This window comes from Rhinatrema bivittatum, chromosome 2 (genome assembly GCF_901001135.1).
Source record: "Rhinatrema bivittatum chromosome 2, aRhiBiv1.1, whole genome shotgun sequence".
NCBI classification, from domain to species: Eukaryota; Metazoa; Chordata; class Amphibia; order Gymnophiona; family Rhinatrematidae; genus Rhinatrema; species Rhinatrema bivittatum.
In genome coordinates this window covers 240,821,931-240,838,028 of record NC_042616.1, presented here as the reverse complement: position 1 = coordinate 240,838,028, position 16,098 = coordinate 240,821,931, and the positions used below count along the sequence as shown (strand labels likewise).

The 16,098-nt window shown below is 46.0% G+C and overlaps 1 protein-coding gene across 1 annotated transcript in view; it reads left to right on the top strand.

Moving 5' to 3' along the window:
• Positions 1 to 16,098, top strand: part of DNAJC13 (DnaJ heat shock protein family (Hsp40) member C13) — a 701,712-nt gene that overhangs the window by 554,043 nt on the left and 131,571 nt on the right. The window contains 3 exon segments of the mRNA XM_029587070.1: positions 12,534 to 12,633; positions 12,991 to 13,065; positions 13,861 to 13,973. Coding sequence (XP_029442930.1) covers positions 12,534 to 12,633; positions 12,991 to 13,065; positions 13,861 to 13,973 — 288 coding nt within the window.

Sequence of the window (16,098 nt, the reverse complement as noted above, 5' to 3'; positions counted from 1 at the left end):
CAGGAGTTAGGGATCGAGGGGTCCCTTGCGGATTCTCTTACGGCCACGCTACCTGCGCATATGGATCCGGTCCTGGTGGGACTTAGGGCTCCAGCCTGCACTTTTCCCTTCCATCCTATGCACAAGTTGCTTCTCCTCTGGGAATGGGAAGCTCCCGAAGTGGGGCTTCGCATAGGGAGAGCCATGGACAAGTTCTATCCTCTCCCTGAGGACTGCCTGGACATGCTGAAAATTCCCACAGTGGATTCTTCAGTCTCTGCTGTTACCAAGCATACCACCATTCCAGTGGTGGAAGCCATGGCCCTGAAGGATGTGCAGGATCGCAAGCTTGAATTCCATCTCAAACGTATCTTCAAAGTTCTGGCCCTGGGAGTTCGGGCGACAATCTGCAGCAGTCTCATGCAGTGGGCAAGACTTAGGTGGGTCCAACAATTACTCGGCACCCAGGACCTCCCGTCTGCAGAGGCGGAGCAGGCTGAACGTTTGGACGGTGCCAATGCGTATGGGGTGGATGCCCTGTACGATCTCCTCCGAGTCCAGGCAAAGGTGATGGCTAGACTCCTCCTCTGGTTATGTACTTGGTCGGTGGACCCATCGTTCAAGTCTCAGTTGGGCACTCTGCCTTTTAAGGGTAAGTTGCTCTTTGGCGAGGACCTTGAGCAGCTTATTAATTCCTTGGGTGAGAACAAGGTGCAACAGTCAAGAGCTTTTGTTCCCTCTCGTTCCTGCTTCAGGGGCCAGCGTAAATATAATGTGCGGGCGCGAGGTGCCTCTGCAAGAGGTTATCCCTCCAGATCTCAATCTTAGTCTCAGTACTTTCGAGGCCACCGGTCCTTCCAAGATGGTGCTCCTCAGCGCTCCACGCCCAAGCCAGTTTCCCAATGAGATTCGGCCAGCCCATTCCTCCGTTCCCAGCCTCGGTGGTCATCTCTCCCTGTTTTACGAGGAATGGGCCAAAATTACGTCAGTCCAGTGGGTCCTCGAGATTATAAGAAATGGTTACACTTTAGAGTTTGCTCGAGAACTGCCGGATCTGCACGTAGTCTCTCCTTCGGACCTCTGAAGCGGGCTGCCGTAGATCAAACTCTCACCAGGCTCCAGGGACTGGGGGCTATTGTCCCAGTCCCGACGGACGAACTTGGCGCCGGCCAGTATTCCATCTACTTCATAGTGCCAAAAAAGGACAGTTCCTTCCGTCCAATTTTGGACCTCAAGAGAGTCAACCAGGCCCTCAAGGTACCACATTTTCGGATGGAGACCCTGAGGGCGGTCATAGCGGCTGTTCACTCCGGCGAATATCTGGCCTCTCTCGACCTGAAGGAGGCTTACTTACACATCCCGATTCGTCACGAGCATCAGACGTATCTTCGCTTCCACATCCTGGACCAGCATTTTCAGTTCCGGGTGCTGCCATTCAGTCTAGCCACCGCGCCGCGCACTTTCACCAAAGTCATGGTGGTAGTGGTGGCCGCCCTCCGGTGAGGAGGAGTCCTGGTCCATCCTTACCTGGACGACTGGCTCGTGCAAGCCAAGTCAGAGATTCTCTATCGACAGGCAGTCGATAGAGAATCGTCCTAGGTGTTGGAATTTCTGGGGGCACGCTTCGATACCCAGGTCAGCAAGGTGTTCCTGCCACACACTCGGGCGTCCAAGCTTATGGATCAAGTGCGCAACCTGCTCTCACTCCCACTTCCTATGGCGTGGGACTACTTTCAGGTCCTGGGGACCATGGCTTCCACATCGACCTGGTTCCTTGGGCTTTTACGCATATGCGACCATTACAGAGAGCTTTGCTATCCCGTTGGCAGCCGGTGTTGGAACAGTTTCAGACGATTCTCCCACTTTCGGACTCTACTGTCGCCGACATACAGTGGTGGCTATCGCTTCCGCCCCTCCTGAGGGGGTTGCCCCTTCAGACTCCACAGTGGATTATAGTCACGACGGATGCCAATCTCTCCGGCTGGGGAGCGGTCTGCCAGACACAGACCACGCAGGGTTACTGGTCAGCAGGCCAGTCCCGCTGGCACATCAATCACCTGGAGGCCCGGGCGGTCCGTCTGGCTCTTCAGGTTTTTCTCCCTCTACTCCGCAGCAGGGCGGTAAGAATCCTTTTCGACAACTCCACTACGGTAGCCTATATCAATCAGCAAGGGGGCACCCGGAGTCGTCTGGTAGCCTTGGAAGCCAGCCGGCTCCTTGCCTGGGCGGAGCATCATCTGGTGTGTCTAGCAGCCTCCCACATAGCGGGAAAGGAGAATGTGCAAGCCGATTTCCTGAGCCGCCAGAGTCTCGATCCTGACGAGTGGGAGCTCTTGGACAGAGCGATGGATCTGATCATCAACAGGTGGGGTCCCCCTCACCTGGACCCCATGGCAACCTTGGGCAATGCCAAAGCCAACAGGTTCTTCTGCCGCTGGATGGAGCACTGTTCAGAGGGAGTGGATGCTCTGGATCTCCCCTGGCCCCACGACGTCGTCCTCTACGTGTTTCCTCCCTGGCCTCTCATGGGCAAAGTTCTCCAAAGAATAGAACTTCACAAAGGGCCGGTCTTCCTGGTGGCTCCCGAATGGCCCCACAGGCCGTGGTTCGTGGATCTGGTAAACCTGGCGACGGACGGGCCTCTTCGTCTCTGTCATTTCCCGCGCCTGCTACGGCAGGGTCCCGTATCTTTCGATCAGGCGGATTGCTTTTGTCTAGCAGCCTGGCTTTTGAACGGAGAAGACTGAGACAGGATATAAGGAGGAAGTTATCTCTACCCTCCTTCAGGCTCGTAAGCCATCTACTTCTTTGGCTTATGTACGCGTTTGGAAAGTCTTTGAGAATGTATGTGCTGAATCTGGTGTTTCGGCGCGTTTGGCCCCGGTCTCGGTGGTTCTTTCTTTCCTTCAGAAGAGTCTTTCCGAGGGGCTTTCCTTTAGCTCGTTGCGCGTCCAAGTGTCCGCTCTCGGCTCTCTCTTAGGTCAAGTGGAATGTCATGCTGTGGCATCTCACCCGGACGTTGTTCGGTTCCTGAGGGGTGCCAAGCATTTGAGGCCGCCTGTCTGGTCCACTTGTCCGTCCTAGAGTCTAAATTTGGTCCTTCAGGCTCTCTGTGTGGCTCCGTTTGAACCTCTCCGTCAGGCTACACTCAAGGATCTTACGTTTAAGACAGTCTTTCTGGTGTCTCTTTGTTCCGTTCGGGTATCGGAGATCCAAGCATTGTCCTGTTGGGAGCCCTTCGTGCGGTTTTCTGATTCAGGGGTTTCTCTCAAAACTGTTCCTTCCTTCTTGCCGAAGGTTGTTTCTTCTTTTTATGTCAACCAGTCGGTGGAGCTTCCCGCGTTCTCTCCAGAGGACATCGCGAGTCCAGTTGAGGGTGATCTTCGCTGGCTTGATGTGAAGGGAATGTTACTGCGCTACCTCCAGGTCACCAATGAGTTTCGGGCCTCTGATCATCTTTTTGTTCTCTGGAGTGGTCCAAATAGGGGCAAACAGGCTTCTAATTCTACTATTGCCCGGTGGTTGAAGGAGGCGATTTCGTCAGCCTATATCTGCCAAGGTCGGGCAATTCCGGAGGGCCTAAGAGCTCATTCTATGCATTCTCAGGCTACTTTGTGAGCGGAGAGTCAATCGATCTCTCCGCAGGAAATATGCAGGGCCGCTACATAGAAATCCCTGCATACTTTTGCTTTCCATTACCATCTTGATGTGCAAGCACCAGTTTTTGGTTCTTTTGGTCGGTAGGTGCTTCGAGTGGTATTGTCTCAGTCCCACCCGTTTTAGGGAAGCTTTGGTACATCCCACGGTCTGGACTGATCTGGGTACGTACAGGGAAAGGAAAATTAGTTCTTACCTGTTAATTCTCGTTCCTGTAGTACCATGGATCAGTCCAGACACCACCCTTCCCTGTTTTTTCTTTTTTCTGCCATCCACTCGAAGCTCTTTCTACAGGTCTCTGGAAGAAGGATACCTATCATTATCTTAAGGACACCGGAAGCATCTCTGTTTGATGATCAAGGATATGCAAGAGCATTCTCCTACTGAATTCATTCAATGTTCTAGTTAGTTGGTTACTCACTTGAGTTTTTTTGTTACTTGCTTGATCATCTTCTTGGTTATCTTTGTTCTTATCTGCTTTGACGATGGTTATACTGAAGGGCTGCAGGGTAGGCTCTGGCCTGCTATAGGATACCCTTTCAGTTTTGGTCTGTCTCCATCTGCTGGACAGGAAGCTCAACCCATGGTCTGGACTGATCCGTAGTACTACAGGAACGAAAATTAACAGGTAAGAACTAATTTTCCTATATTTTCCAAAAATCAAAAAAATAAGAAAGTAGTTGGTGCGGATATGGCCATTATGGTTATAAAGAGCCTGAGGCATATAAATTTTATATTAAGCATGGGCATTATGAATGGTCCCTTGCGTACTATTCCAGTTGCTGCTGTTCGGAATTCTCTTTTTTAGAGACCCATTTTGAATTAGTGTATGCTATAAACACACAAATTTCAATGGCCATTATTCAGAAAGCCATACAGTATTCCACAGGGTATATGAGTGTTTATCTTTACTTTGGGCAGAGAGCTTTTGGTAGAATCACTGGCACCAGTGCTATATTGGTCTTCAAATTCTGGCCTGGACATGCAAATATGGCATCTCAAATGATCAAGTAGCTAATTACAAAATAGCTGGTGTAGATGTTTATGATGTAGTGGCACCTTTTCAGCCAGGCATGTTGTTTGAATAGGGTAAGCCATTTATTTAATTTTTTTTTTTTTAGTGTTAATGCTGTTCTTGTCAGCATGCGTATTGCCCTTTAAAGTAAGAATCTGGGCACAGTCCAAAAGGTGACAGAATAAAAAGACATGGCTCAGCACACAAAGCACAAGCCCTGAACAAAGCAGAACCCAATTCAGAGCTAGCCAGAGCGCTCCTCCATAATATCTAAAGTCTTATTTGTTTCTGCTGTTTGATGTTGCCTCAAAGTAGTTCCCATCTGCAGCAGCTTTGAATGGTTCTGCAGCTCTACTCGTGTTGATGAGATGCTCACAAATCACTTATTGCAGTTAGCTATTCTCCAGGTAGCTGTTCTACCAGGCTTGCTTACAACAGGTGTGCTTGTTTCACTCACTTTGCAATAAGTTAGACATGTCAGCCCATAGTTCCTGAAACAGTATTCTGGATTTGTTGCCTCTGTTATTTCAGCTAATGACAGCCATTAGAAGCTCAATTTGGGGTTCCTACCATTGATACAAGGCTGAGATTTTATACAAATTTTTGAAGAATACTTTACTACACAACGCTGAGTTGACTAATTTTGTCAATAATTCATTTTTTGACTCTGAAAACCATCCTTTTGAATCCTCGATATATTTACAACTTTCCCCCTGAGGAAGCCATCGCAGGTGAAATAAAGGGTTTTTGTTGAGGAATGAGGAACCTTCATTGTGCTTTTTAGTACTCATTAAGACAACTGCTAATTTAACTCAGTTTTATGGACTAGTATATTCGGTGATTTGTGACATGTATCCTCACAAAGGACTTTCTCACAGGACAAGCAGAATAGTAGTCCTCACATATGGGTGACATCACAGGATGGAGCCCAATCACGGAACACTTTTGTCAAAGTTTCTAGAACTTTGACTGGCCCCTACTGGGCATGCCCAGCATGGCACTAACCGTGCAGCCAGCAGGGGTCCCTCTTCAGTCTTCTTTTTTCCGCGCAGCAGTTTCCACGCAGTTAAGGAGCTCTGCAAGTATTCCTGACAGGAATTTTCCTCACGGAATTATTTAAAGTTAAATTGCCCCACAGGGGTCGGTCCCTCCGTTAACCTTTTTCAGTCCACGGTACTCCGGTAAGTTTTTTGCCCATTTTCGGTTGATTCCCGTCAAGTTTGGCCCTTGCGGTCTACTGGCCATCAACCATACTGCGGCTCAAATATTTCAAGGCCATGGTGTCGAGGTTCCGTCGGTGCTCAGACTGTAACCACACCATGTCCATAACAGACCCTCATAAGGTCTGTGTAATGTGTCTTGGATGTGAGCACGATGTCCTGACCTGCACCAAATGTGCTCTAATGACACCAAAGGGTCGTAAGGCCAGAATGGAGAAGATGGAACTTCTCTTCCGTGCTCAAACCCCGATGCCATCGATTGCATCGATGTCGTCTGAACTGGCACCATCCACTTTGCGCCAGTATTGACCACCGGCCGGTGACCGTCCGGCGTAAACGACTTCTCGGCCTTCAACTACCTCTACTCCCCCTCAGGACCGAGGGGATCGTAGAGAGAAACATCGCCATTGGAAATCTCGGACCATCGAAGGAGCGAAAATATCAACTTCACCATCGTCCGAGCCACCGTTGAAAACCCCCTGTCCACATACGGCACCGACCTTTTCTGCCACTAGGTCACCAAGGCAACCCTCACCTGGACGGGTATCGGGAGCCGCGACTCTGCCTTTAACGGAGGTCCCTCCGGCTATGCCTCTGCCTCCTTCTCCCCTTCCGGAGCTGGGGCTGATTGCTCCAGGTCTCCGTGAAGAACTGGACCGGATGGTTCAGGAGGCCATCGACAAGGCGATGCATTGACTCCAAGTTCCTCCGACACTGGTGCCGATCGTGGAACAGACCACCGACCCGATTCCGGCAGCGTTGGCACCGCTGCTCTCGAAGATGGAAGCACTTATTGCCGCTTTTCCACAGATGGATCCCGGGTCACCGATGGCTCCAGTGCCCTCTCCTCTTACTTTGTCATCGGGAGGAGAAACACCGTTCCGCATCCCTCCATCGGGGGTCCTACCGATGCCTCAGCCATCGATGCCGATGCGTCCGATGGTGCCATCGATGCCTTCATCAGTGCCTCCAGTTCTTCCTTCGATTACTTCAGAGCCTAGACCTGGACCTTCAGGAATTCTACCGCCCCATTCCCCACTGGTTCCTAGAGGGGCAGGTACTGATCCCTATGATACCTGGACTGATGATTCTTCACCGGACACCGATGACTTGCTTTCACCACCTTCTCCTACTGAAAGCAGGAAGCGTTCTCCGGGAGGACCTTTCCTTCATAAATTTTGTGAAGGAGATGTCTGAATTGGTTCCCTTCCAATTACAGACTGAACAAGATGACAGGCATCAAATGATGGAGCTGTTGCAATTCCTGGATGCTCCCAAGGAAATAACCTCCATCCCTATTCACCAGGTTCTTCTGGATCTCCTCAAAAAGAGCTGGGAACACCCTGGCTCTGTTGCTCCAGTCAACAGGAAGGCTGACACAACTTATTTGGTACAGTCAGCCCCTGGTTTTCAAAAACCTCAGTTGGATCACCAATCTGTGGTTGTAGAATCAGCCCAAAAGAGGGCAAGGAGATCAAAACCCCACTCTTCCTTCCCCCTAGGCAAGGAGCAGAAATTTCTAGATGCCATTGGTTGCCGTGTCTTCGAAGGCTCAATGCTCATCTCCCGAATCACCTCATATCAGCTCTATATGACCCAATACAACAGGGTCTTATTTAAGCAGATACAAGAATTGACAGACTCCCTGCCTCAACAATTCCGTGAACAAGGGCTTTGAGGCAGGCAAGCATGAGATAAGATCATCTTACGATACCTTTGACACTGCTGCCAGAGTATCTGCAGCAGCTATTTCGGCAAGAAGATGGGCCTGGCTCAAGTCTTCGGACCTTCGCCCTGAAGTACAGGACAGAATGTTCGACCTGCCCTGTGTAGGAGACAATCTGTTTGGCGAGCAGATTCAACGGACGGTGGCGGAACTCAAGGACCATCATGAGACCCTGAGTCAGCTCTCTCTGATGCCTTCTCAGTATTCTTCAAAACAGCCTCTCCGAAAGGACACTAAGAAGTCATTCTTCCGTCCGAAGAAATCCTACCCGCCACCATCTAGATCTCGTTCTATGAGACCTTTCCAAAAAACCCTGTCTCGTCAACTACGAAAACAAAATCCTCAAGCAGCTCCTCAGCCAGGCCTTGCTTCCTGTTTTTGACTCATGCATAGCAAGCAGCAGCCAGCTTCCACTGCCTCACATACCAGTGGGAGGTCGATTGTGCCATTTCAACAACAGGTGGCACTCAATCACCTCAGACCAGTGGGTCCTGGCGATAATCGCTCAAGGTTATCATCTGAAATTTCTCTCCATCCCACCGGACTCCCCACCTCTACCAATGTGGAAAACATCCGACAACTCACTTCTCCTGGAACAGGAGGTCTCCCTCCTCCTCCTCCAGTCCAAAGCAATAGAACCAGTGCCCTACTCTTAGCCCGGCCTAGGGTTCTATTCCTGGTAAATTCTAATCCCCAAAAAATCGGGAGGCGTTCATCCAATTCTGGACCTCCATGCCCTCAACAAGTACCTCCATCAAGAAAAGTTCAAAATGGTAACCTTCGGTTCTCTTCTTCCTCTTTTGCAAAGAGGAGACTGGCTCTGCTCTCTAGACCTCCAGGACACATTCACACATATTGCGATAACTTCATCTCATCGCAGATTCCTGAGATTTCTGGTAGGCCCTAAGTTCTTCAGTACCGAGTGCTTCCAGTCGGCCGGGCATCTGCACCACGAGTCTTCACAAAATGCCTCGTAGTAGTTGCAGCCTTCCTCAGGACTCAAGATGTTCATGTCTACCCCTATCTAGACGATTGGTTGATCACGGCTTCCACTCAGCAAACTGCTCTGTCGTCCCTACATCTTACCTTACACACTCTGATTTCGCTAGGATTTCTCGTCAACTACAACAAATCCTTCTTAGTTCCATCTCAAACTTTATCATTCATAGGGGCAGACTTGGACACCTTGCAGGCAAAAGGTTTTCTGCCTCTTCAGCGAACTGTCTCTCTTGCACTTCAGCTGCAGTCTCAGCACCGCACGACTGCATGCCACTTCCTCATCCTGCTGGGACACATGGCGTCCTCGGTTTAGGTTACCCCAAGGGCCCGCTTGGCCATGAGTCATGCAGTTAGACTCTAAGGTCACAATGGATTCAATCCATTCAGCCCCTGTCGACTATTGTCTAAGTCACCGACTCACTCAGTCAGTCTCTAGCCTGGTGGAAAAATCAGATCAATCTCCTCCAAGGCTTGCCCTTCCAGGCTCCAGATCCTCAAATAATTCTCACCACTGATGCTTCCAACCTCAGCTGGGGAGCCCATGTGGCCGAATTGCAGACACAAGGATCTTGGTCTCCAGAGGAAGCCAAACACCAAATCAATTTCCTGGAGCTTCGAGCAATCAGATATGCTCTCAGGGTATTTCAGGATCGCCTATCCAATCAAGTCATCCTGATTCAGATGGACAACCAGGTGGCCATGTGGTACATGAACAAACAGGGAGGGATGGGCTCCTACCTTCTGTGTCAGGAAGCTGCGCAGATATGGGTGGAGGCCCTCTCCCACTCGATGTACCTCAGGGCCACCTACTTGATGGGAGTGGACAATGTGTTGGCAGACAAACTAAGTCGCAGCTTTCAGCCACACGAGTGGTCTCTCAACCCCTCAGTGGTGGACTCGATCTTCCAACAATGGGGTTACCCTCATATAGATCTCTTTGCGTCACTTCAAAACCACAAACTAGAGAACGTTTGCTCTCTCACTCACAGCCAATACTATCAGCCACGAGATGCGTTCTCCCTCTCATGGGCGACCGGTCTCTTATATGCATTCCTTCCACTTCCACTTCTCTCAAAGACTCTCGTGAAGTTATGTCAGGACAAGGGAACCATGATTCTGATAGCACCTCACTGGCCACGCCAAATGTGGTTTCCAATGCTTCAGGATATCTCCATTCGCAGGCACATTCCCTTCGGAAAGGACCCGCTTCGGATCACTCAAAACGGCGGGTACCTATGCCACCCCAATCTTCAAGCCTTGTCCCTGACAGCCTGGATGTTGAAAGGTTAATTCTTCAGCCACTTAACCTTTCAGAACCAGTTTCCCGTGTCCTGATTGCTTCATGGAAGCCTTCCATGAGAAAATCCTTCTTTACAAATGGAACAGGTTTAAGTCATGGTGCTCTTCTCAATCCCTTGACCCCTTTACCTGTCCTACCATGAGGTTTCTAGACTATCTCTGGCACTTGTCAGAATCTGGTCTAAAAATGTCCTCCATCAGAATGCATGTCAGTGCAGCAGCCGCCTTCCATAAAGGTATCGGGGACATTCCTATTTCAGTACAGCCCCTTGTGACACGTTTTCTGAAGGGCTTGCTTCACCTCAAGCCTCCGCTGTGTCCTCTGGCCCCTTCTTGGGACCTCAACCTGGTTTTGGGTCGGCTCATGAAGCCACCATTCGAGCCTCTCCAATCCTGTGATCTTCGCTATCTCACATGGAACGTGATTTTCCTTTTGGCAATCACTTCGGCTCGCAGAGTTAGTGAGATACAGGCTCTAGTTACCTATCCGCCTTACAATAAACTTCTGCAGGACCGGGCAGTATGCCACACTCACCCTAAGTTCTTGCCTAAGGTGGTATCGGAGTTTCATCTCAATCAATCCATTATACTATCTACCTTTTTTTCCCAGGTCCCATTCCAATCCAGGAGAACAGACTCTGCATACTCTTGACTCTAAAACGGGCTCTAGCGTTCTACCTAGACCGTACAGCTGCCCACAGGAAGAGCACTCAATTGTTTGTCTCTTTCCACTCCATCAAATTGGGGCAGCCTGTGGGTAAGCAGACTCTCTCCTCCTGGTGGGCATTCCACTTCAAGACCGGGTTAAAGCACGCTCTGTGAGGTACATGGCGACTTCAGTAGCACACCTACGCTCGGTGCCGCTTCCTGACATTTGCAGGGCTGCCACCTGGAGTTCTCTCCATACCTTTACAGCCCATTATTGCTTAGACAAATCCGGAAGACAAGATTCCATCTTCGGCCAGTCTGTCTTGCGCAACCTATTTACAACTTGACGTACCAACACCCTTCTGCCTGCCTATTAGGGTTCAGGATGCCCTCCGCCAAATTCCACCCCAGTCCTAGTGCCTTTGCACACCTGGATACATTTGGTGCATGTTCGGACATCCTCAGCTCGGTACTCACCCATATGTGAGGACTACCATCCTGCTTGTCCTGTGAGAAAGCAAATGTTGCTTACCTGTAACAGGTGTTCTCACAGGACAGCAGGATGTTAGTCCTCACGAAACCCGCCCGCCACCCCACGGTGTTGGGTTTGTTATGTTTATTTTATTTTTCGGCACTTCCTGTAGCTTTTAAACAAGACTGAAGGGGGACCCCTGCAGGCTGCAGGGTTAGTGCCATGCTGGGCATGCCCATTAGGTGCCAGTCAAAGTTCTAGAAACTTTGACAAAAGTGTTCCGTGATTGGGCTCCATTCTGTGATGTCACCCATATGTGAAGACTAACATCCTGCTGTCCTGTGAGAACACCTGTTACAGGTAAGCAACATTTGCTTTATAGTAGGAGAACCTGTGTATATTCAAGGATTAGTTTATCTGTAACAAGAAATTTGGTTCAGATGTGATTGAATAATTTTTTGTTAAAATTCTGTGTTTTCTACATTAAATTGTGGATGTATATTTGTTTCTTATTTAAATAAATATTTTATATTTATGTCTTTCTAAGACTGTTACATTAGTGTTCCAGCTTGTGGTTCTACTGTGTGTGTATTAAAATCATATTCTCTTATGGTAGGTAATTACAGTGTTCATTAACAGTAATTTTAAAAAAATTTGATAAGTAGATGTGAACAAACCAGTTATCTTTGTTCAAAGTTCATTTTCATTTTCTTCCCTCCAAAAAAAAGAAAAATTGTAATTGATGAAATCCATTTCCAGCTAAATAAGGTTTATTAATGTTATCACTGGTAGGAGCAATATCCACTATTTCGACATAAATTATATAGTGCTTTAATCTCCAGTGCTACTGTGTCATCTTAATACTGAGGGAATTGTAATATTTACAGAATGCATAAGGGCGAATTTTCAAAGGGCCGCACAAGTAAAAAATGGGACTTATGTGTGTGGCTGGGCCCTGCACGCACCGCGCGCATTTTCAAACGGCTTCAGCCACACAGTAAGTCCCGATACTCGCACTAGTGCCGGGCCTTGAAAAAGGGGTGGGGCAAGGCGGGATGGAGACTGGCCAGGAGGCCAGCTGCCGGCACGTGAAAACTACTTCTGCTCGGGTAGCTAGGTAGGGCTCAGGGGTCGAGGTGGAGAGGGGAAAGGGAAGGAAGGTTAGGCAGGGGAGTAGGGAACTGGGGGAGGCCCGATTGCGTAGACACACATAATTTACTAAAATTCACACACACACACACACACCCTCCCGTGCGCATGTGCACGCGGCCAACAGATTTTATAACATGGGTGCGCTGGCGGCGCATGTTATAAAATCGGTGTATCCATGTGCGTGTGCCGGGAATTGCACGCTCCTTATATAATCTAACCCATAGTGGTATAGTTGCTTTACTATGTTTACTCATCTTTTTCCTGATTTCTTACATTAAAGTCCATCATCAAATTTGCTTATATTCAGCATATTTTAATATTTAGACAAATATATATTTCATGTTATTTTTATTTTTAATCTGACAGGTAGTGAATATAGTAACCAGCAACCAGGAGTGTGTTATCAATATTGCAGAGTCTTTGGTTTTGCCTAACTTATTGGCCCTACTTCATTCACTGCCGACAAGTAAGTACTGAAGTGCTGATTCAATAAATATGCATTTCAGACCTATTGAAATATGAGTATTTTTACTATTTTAAAGAAAATAACATATTTCCAGAGAATGTTTATATCCTTTTTGTATACTTGAATCAAAATTTCAACTACTTAACCTTGTAAGCTGACACCAAACATCTAGGGCCCTTCATTCATGAACATTTTAAATGTAATGTTATATAATTTTTTAATATTTTGCGACTGGAATATACGAATTTTTTACTTGTGAGTACGTTTAACTTGTTACAGCTTATCAACACAAATTTGCAATTGAATATACATTCTAACTTTTTTAATAACAAAATGTTTTCCCATCACTTTCTGTAGGCCGTCAACTTGTTCTTGAAACACTTCATGCCTTGACTTCCAATACAAAAATCATTAAAGAAGCCATGGCAAGAGGTATTGGCAGTATATATTATTATATATGTCTTAATTCAATACACTGAAATCACCTTTTGATCTTTGTAAATTTCTTCCTTGTATTTGTATGTTGAACATGGTAAGTGTAACTGTAATGTAATACCTAAGGTATTAATACCAGTGATACTTTATTGATAGTATTTTACATCATAACAACTCTTTGGTTTATACTCACTTGAAAAAGTAGAATAAATCTACTTTGAAAATGTTTTTGCTCCTTCAATTCTTTCTGTAGGGACCATTTTTTCCAGTTCCGATGGATTAATCCCATTTCACCAGGAACAATAGTCAATAAAAGCACACACATTAGAAAAAAAACATTACAGTACAAAAGAATAATAAAAATCAATACATATCTAGCTAAAATTAATACTGAATAGGAAAATCCCAAATACAGCATCTTCACTTCCACAGGAGGCACTTCTTAATAGGAGTATGCCAGACTGTAAGCCAGTCTTAGTGTTGTGAAAGTATATGCATTACAATAGCTTTTTTTAAATGTAAAATGTAAAAAAAGCTATTCCATTTTGAGTCTTACAGAGTATGATGTGAAGGCAACAGCCAATGAAATGCTTTCATTGCGTAAACAAGGTTCCTTTGTGTATAAGGAAGATGCTTCAGTTTTTCGTTTTTCTGGAGTGCTCATCTTTGCTTTTTTTTTTTTTATTATTAAAATGGATGCTCAAAATTACACTTGTGAACATAGAATGATTTTGTCTAATGTTGCAAAATAAACTATCTTCCCATACCAAATGCACTAATTGTCATCTGCAGGTGCTTTAATCTACTTGCTAGATATGTTCTGCAACTCAACCCATCCACAGGTCCGATCCCAGACAGCAGAGCTTTTTGCCAAAATGACAGCAGATAAACTAGTAGGTCCAAAGGTAAGCAAGAGGAGAAAATATGACCAACAATGTGCAGTGCTAAAATGTAAGATCTCATTCAGATAGGTTAAATGAAATTAATAATTTCCAGAGAAGTAGCATTTTTAACAATGTTTGTCCTAAGCTGTGCTTGTGCATGGCCACACAGGGTTCCTCCAAAGGCTGAACATGCTACACCTTCAGTCAATCATAACATAAGAGATGTCATGCCTGGGTCAGTCCAAGATCCATCAAGCCCAGCATCCTGTCTCTGATAGTGACCAGTCCAGATTGCAAGTACCCAGAGATCTCATAAAGTAGATGTGTTTCTTGTTGCTCATTCTCAGGACAGCAATAGATTTCTTTAGACTAGCTTGGCTAATGCTTTATGGACACTTCCTGCTATAAATTGTTCAACCCTTTTTTAAACCCTGCTATGCTAGTGCCTTGACCACATCCTCTTGAAACAAATTCAGTAGCTTGATTATATGCTAAGTAAAAAAGTACTTTCTACATTTTTTTAAAATCTGCTGGTTGTTTCATGGAGTGTCCCATTGTTTCATTATTGTTTGAAAAGGTAAAGAACCATGCTCTGTTTGCCCATTTCACCCCACTCATGATTTTATAAACTTCTGTCATGTTTCTCCTCTCAGTAGTCTCTTTTCCAAGCTGAGGAGGCCTAACCTACATAACCTGTCGTCATAATTTAATTAAAATATTTATAACTCTCCTATCTAAATTCTAAACAAGTTACATTGAAACAATTATAAAAAAAATTCATAAGAACACGTAACTAGTTACAAAAAATATATAAAATATACAAACATTAAATTACACATCAGTAAAAACACAGCATCTGGAAACTTTCTGAGATGTTACTATTTATATAATCAAATCCTTATTCTATAACAATTGTGCTGATAAGACTAAGTATTACCCTCTGTATCAATCTGATATACTATTGGTGTTTTGTGCAGCCTTATCTCAAAAAAGATAAAGCAGAATTAGAAAAAGTAAAGTAAAGGTAAAAAATGAGTTGGAATGGCTTCATTATGAAGTACGATTAAACAGTTTGGTGAGGAGATGACTGAAAGGGGATATGATAGTTTTATAAAATCACAAGTGGGCTGAAATAGATAAATAGGAGATGGTTATTTGCCCTTTCAAATTGTATTAAGACTAGGGGACACTCCATGAAACTAATAGGTAGCAGATTTAAAACAAATCAGAGAAAATATTTGTTTTCACTCAATACACAAGCAAGCTCTAGAATTTGCTGCTGGAGGACATGGTCAAAGCATCTAGCATAGCTGGGTTTAAAAAGGGTTTGAACAAGTTCCTGGAGAAAAAGCTTATAAACTATTGTTAGCAAGGTAATTTTGGGAAACCATCACTTATTCCTGGCAGTGAACAGCAAGAAATAAATCTACTCTGTTTTTGGTATCTACTAAACTTGTGACCCATATTGGCAACTGTTGGAGAGAGGGTACTAGGCTCAATAAACCTTTGGTCTGAGTCAGCATAGTGTTGTATATGTTCTTATACATTTCTGGTGATGGTCTTGATCATCAGAGGAATTGCTTTGGTGAAATTGGAGAGAGATCAGGTTAAAAGCTTACTGGGATTCTCAGATAGCAGAGATGTAAACCATATTCTTAGTATTGCTGGACTAGAAAGACTTGGAAAGCAAGGTTGATGTTATAGTCCATTTAGGACTAACAATAATAACCTTTATGTACTATGGTAATAAATAATATGAAAAAATCCACATCCTATGGAGTCACAAAGCCTGATTATCTTAGCGAAACTATATATAATTAGATAGATATGAGACTTAACGGCGGATTTTAAGACGCACATGAATCCTGAGGGTTTAAGCACGCCGGGCCAATTTTCAAAGGGCCCCGCCATGCGTATAAACCCCTGGGACACGTGTAAGTCCCGGGTTAGTGAAAAGGGCGGGGCTAGAGGCGCCCGACACAGCAGCCATTTGCCGCTGTGCGGTGTGCGGAACTTGCTCCTGCTCAGAAGCAGGAGCAAAAGGTAGGACAAAACATTTGGGAGGATTTAGGATAGGGATAAGGGGAGGGCAGGATAGGGGGTTGGGAAGTTCCCTCCCAGTCCGCTCCTTAATTGGAGTGGACTG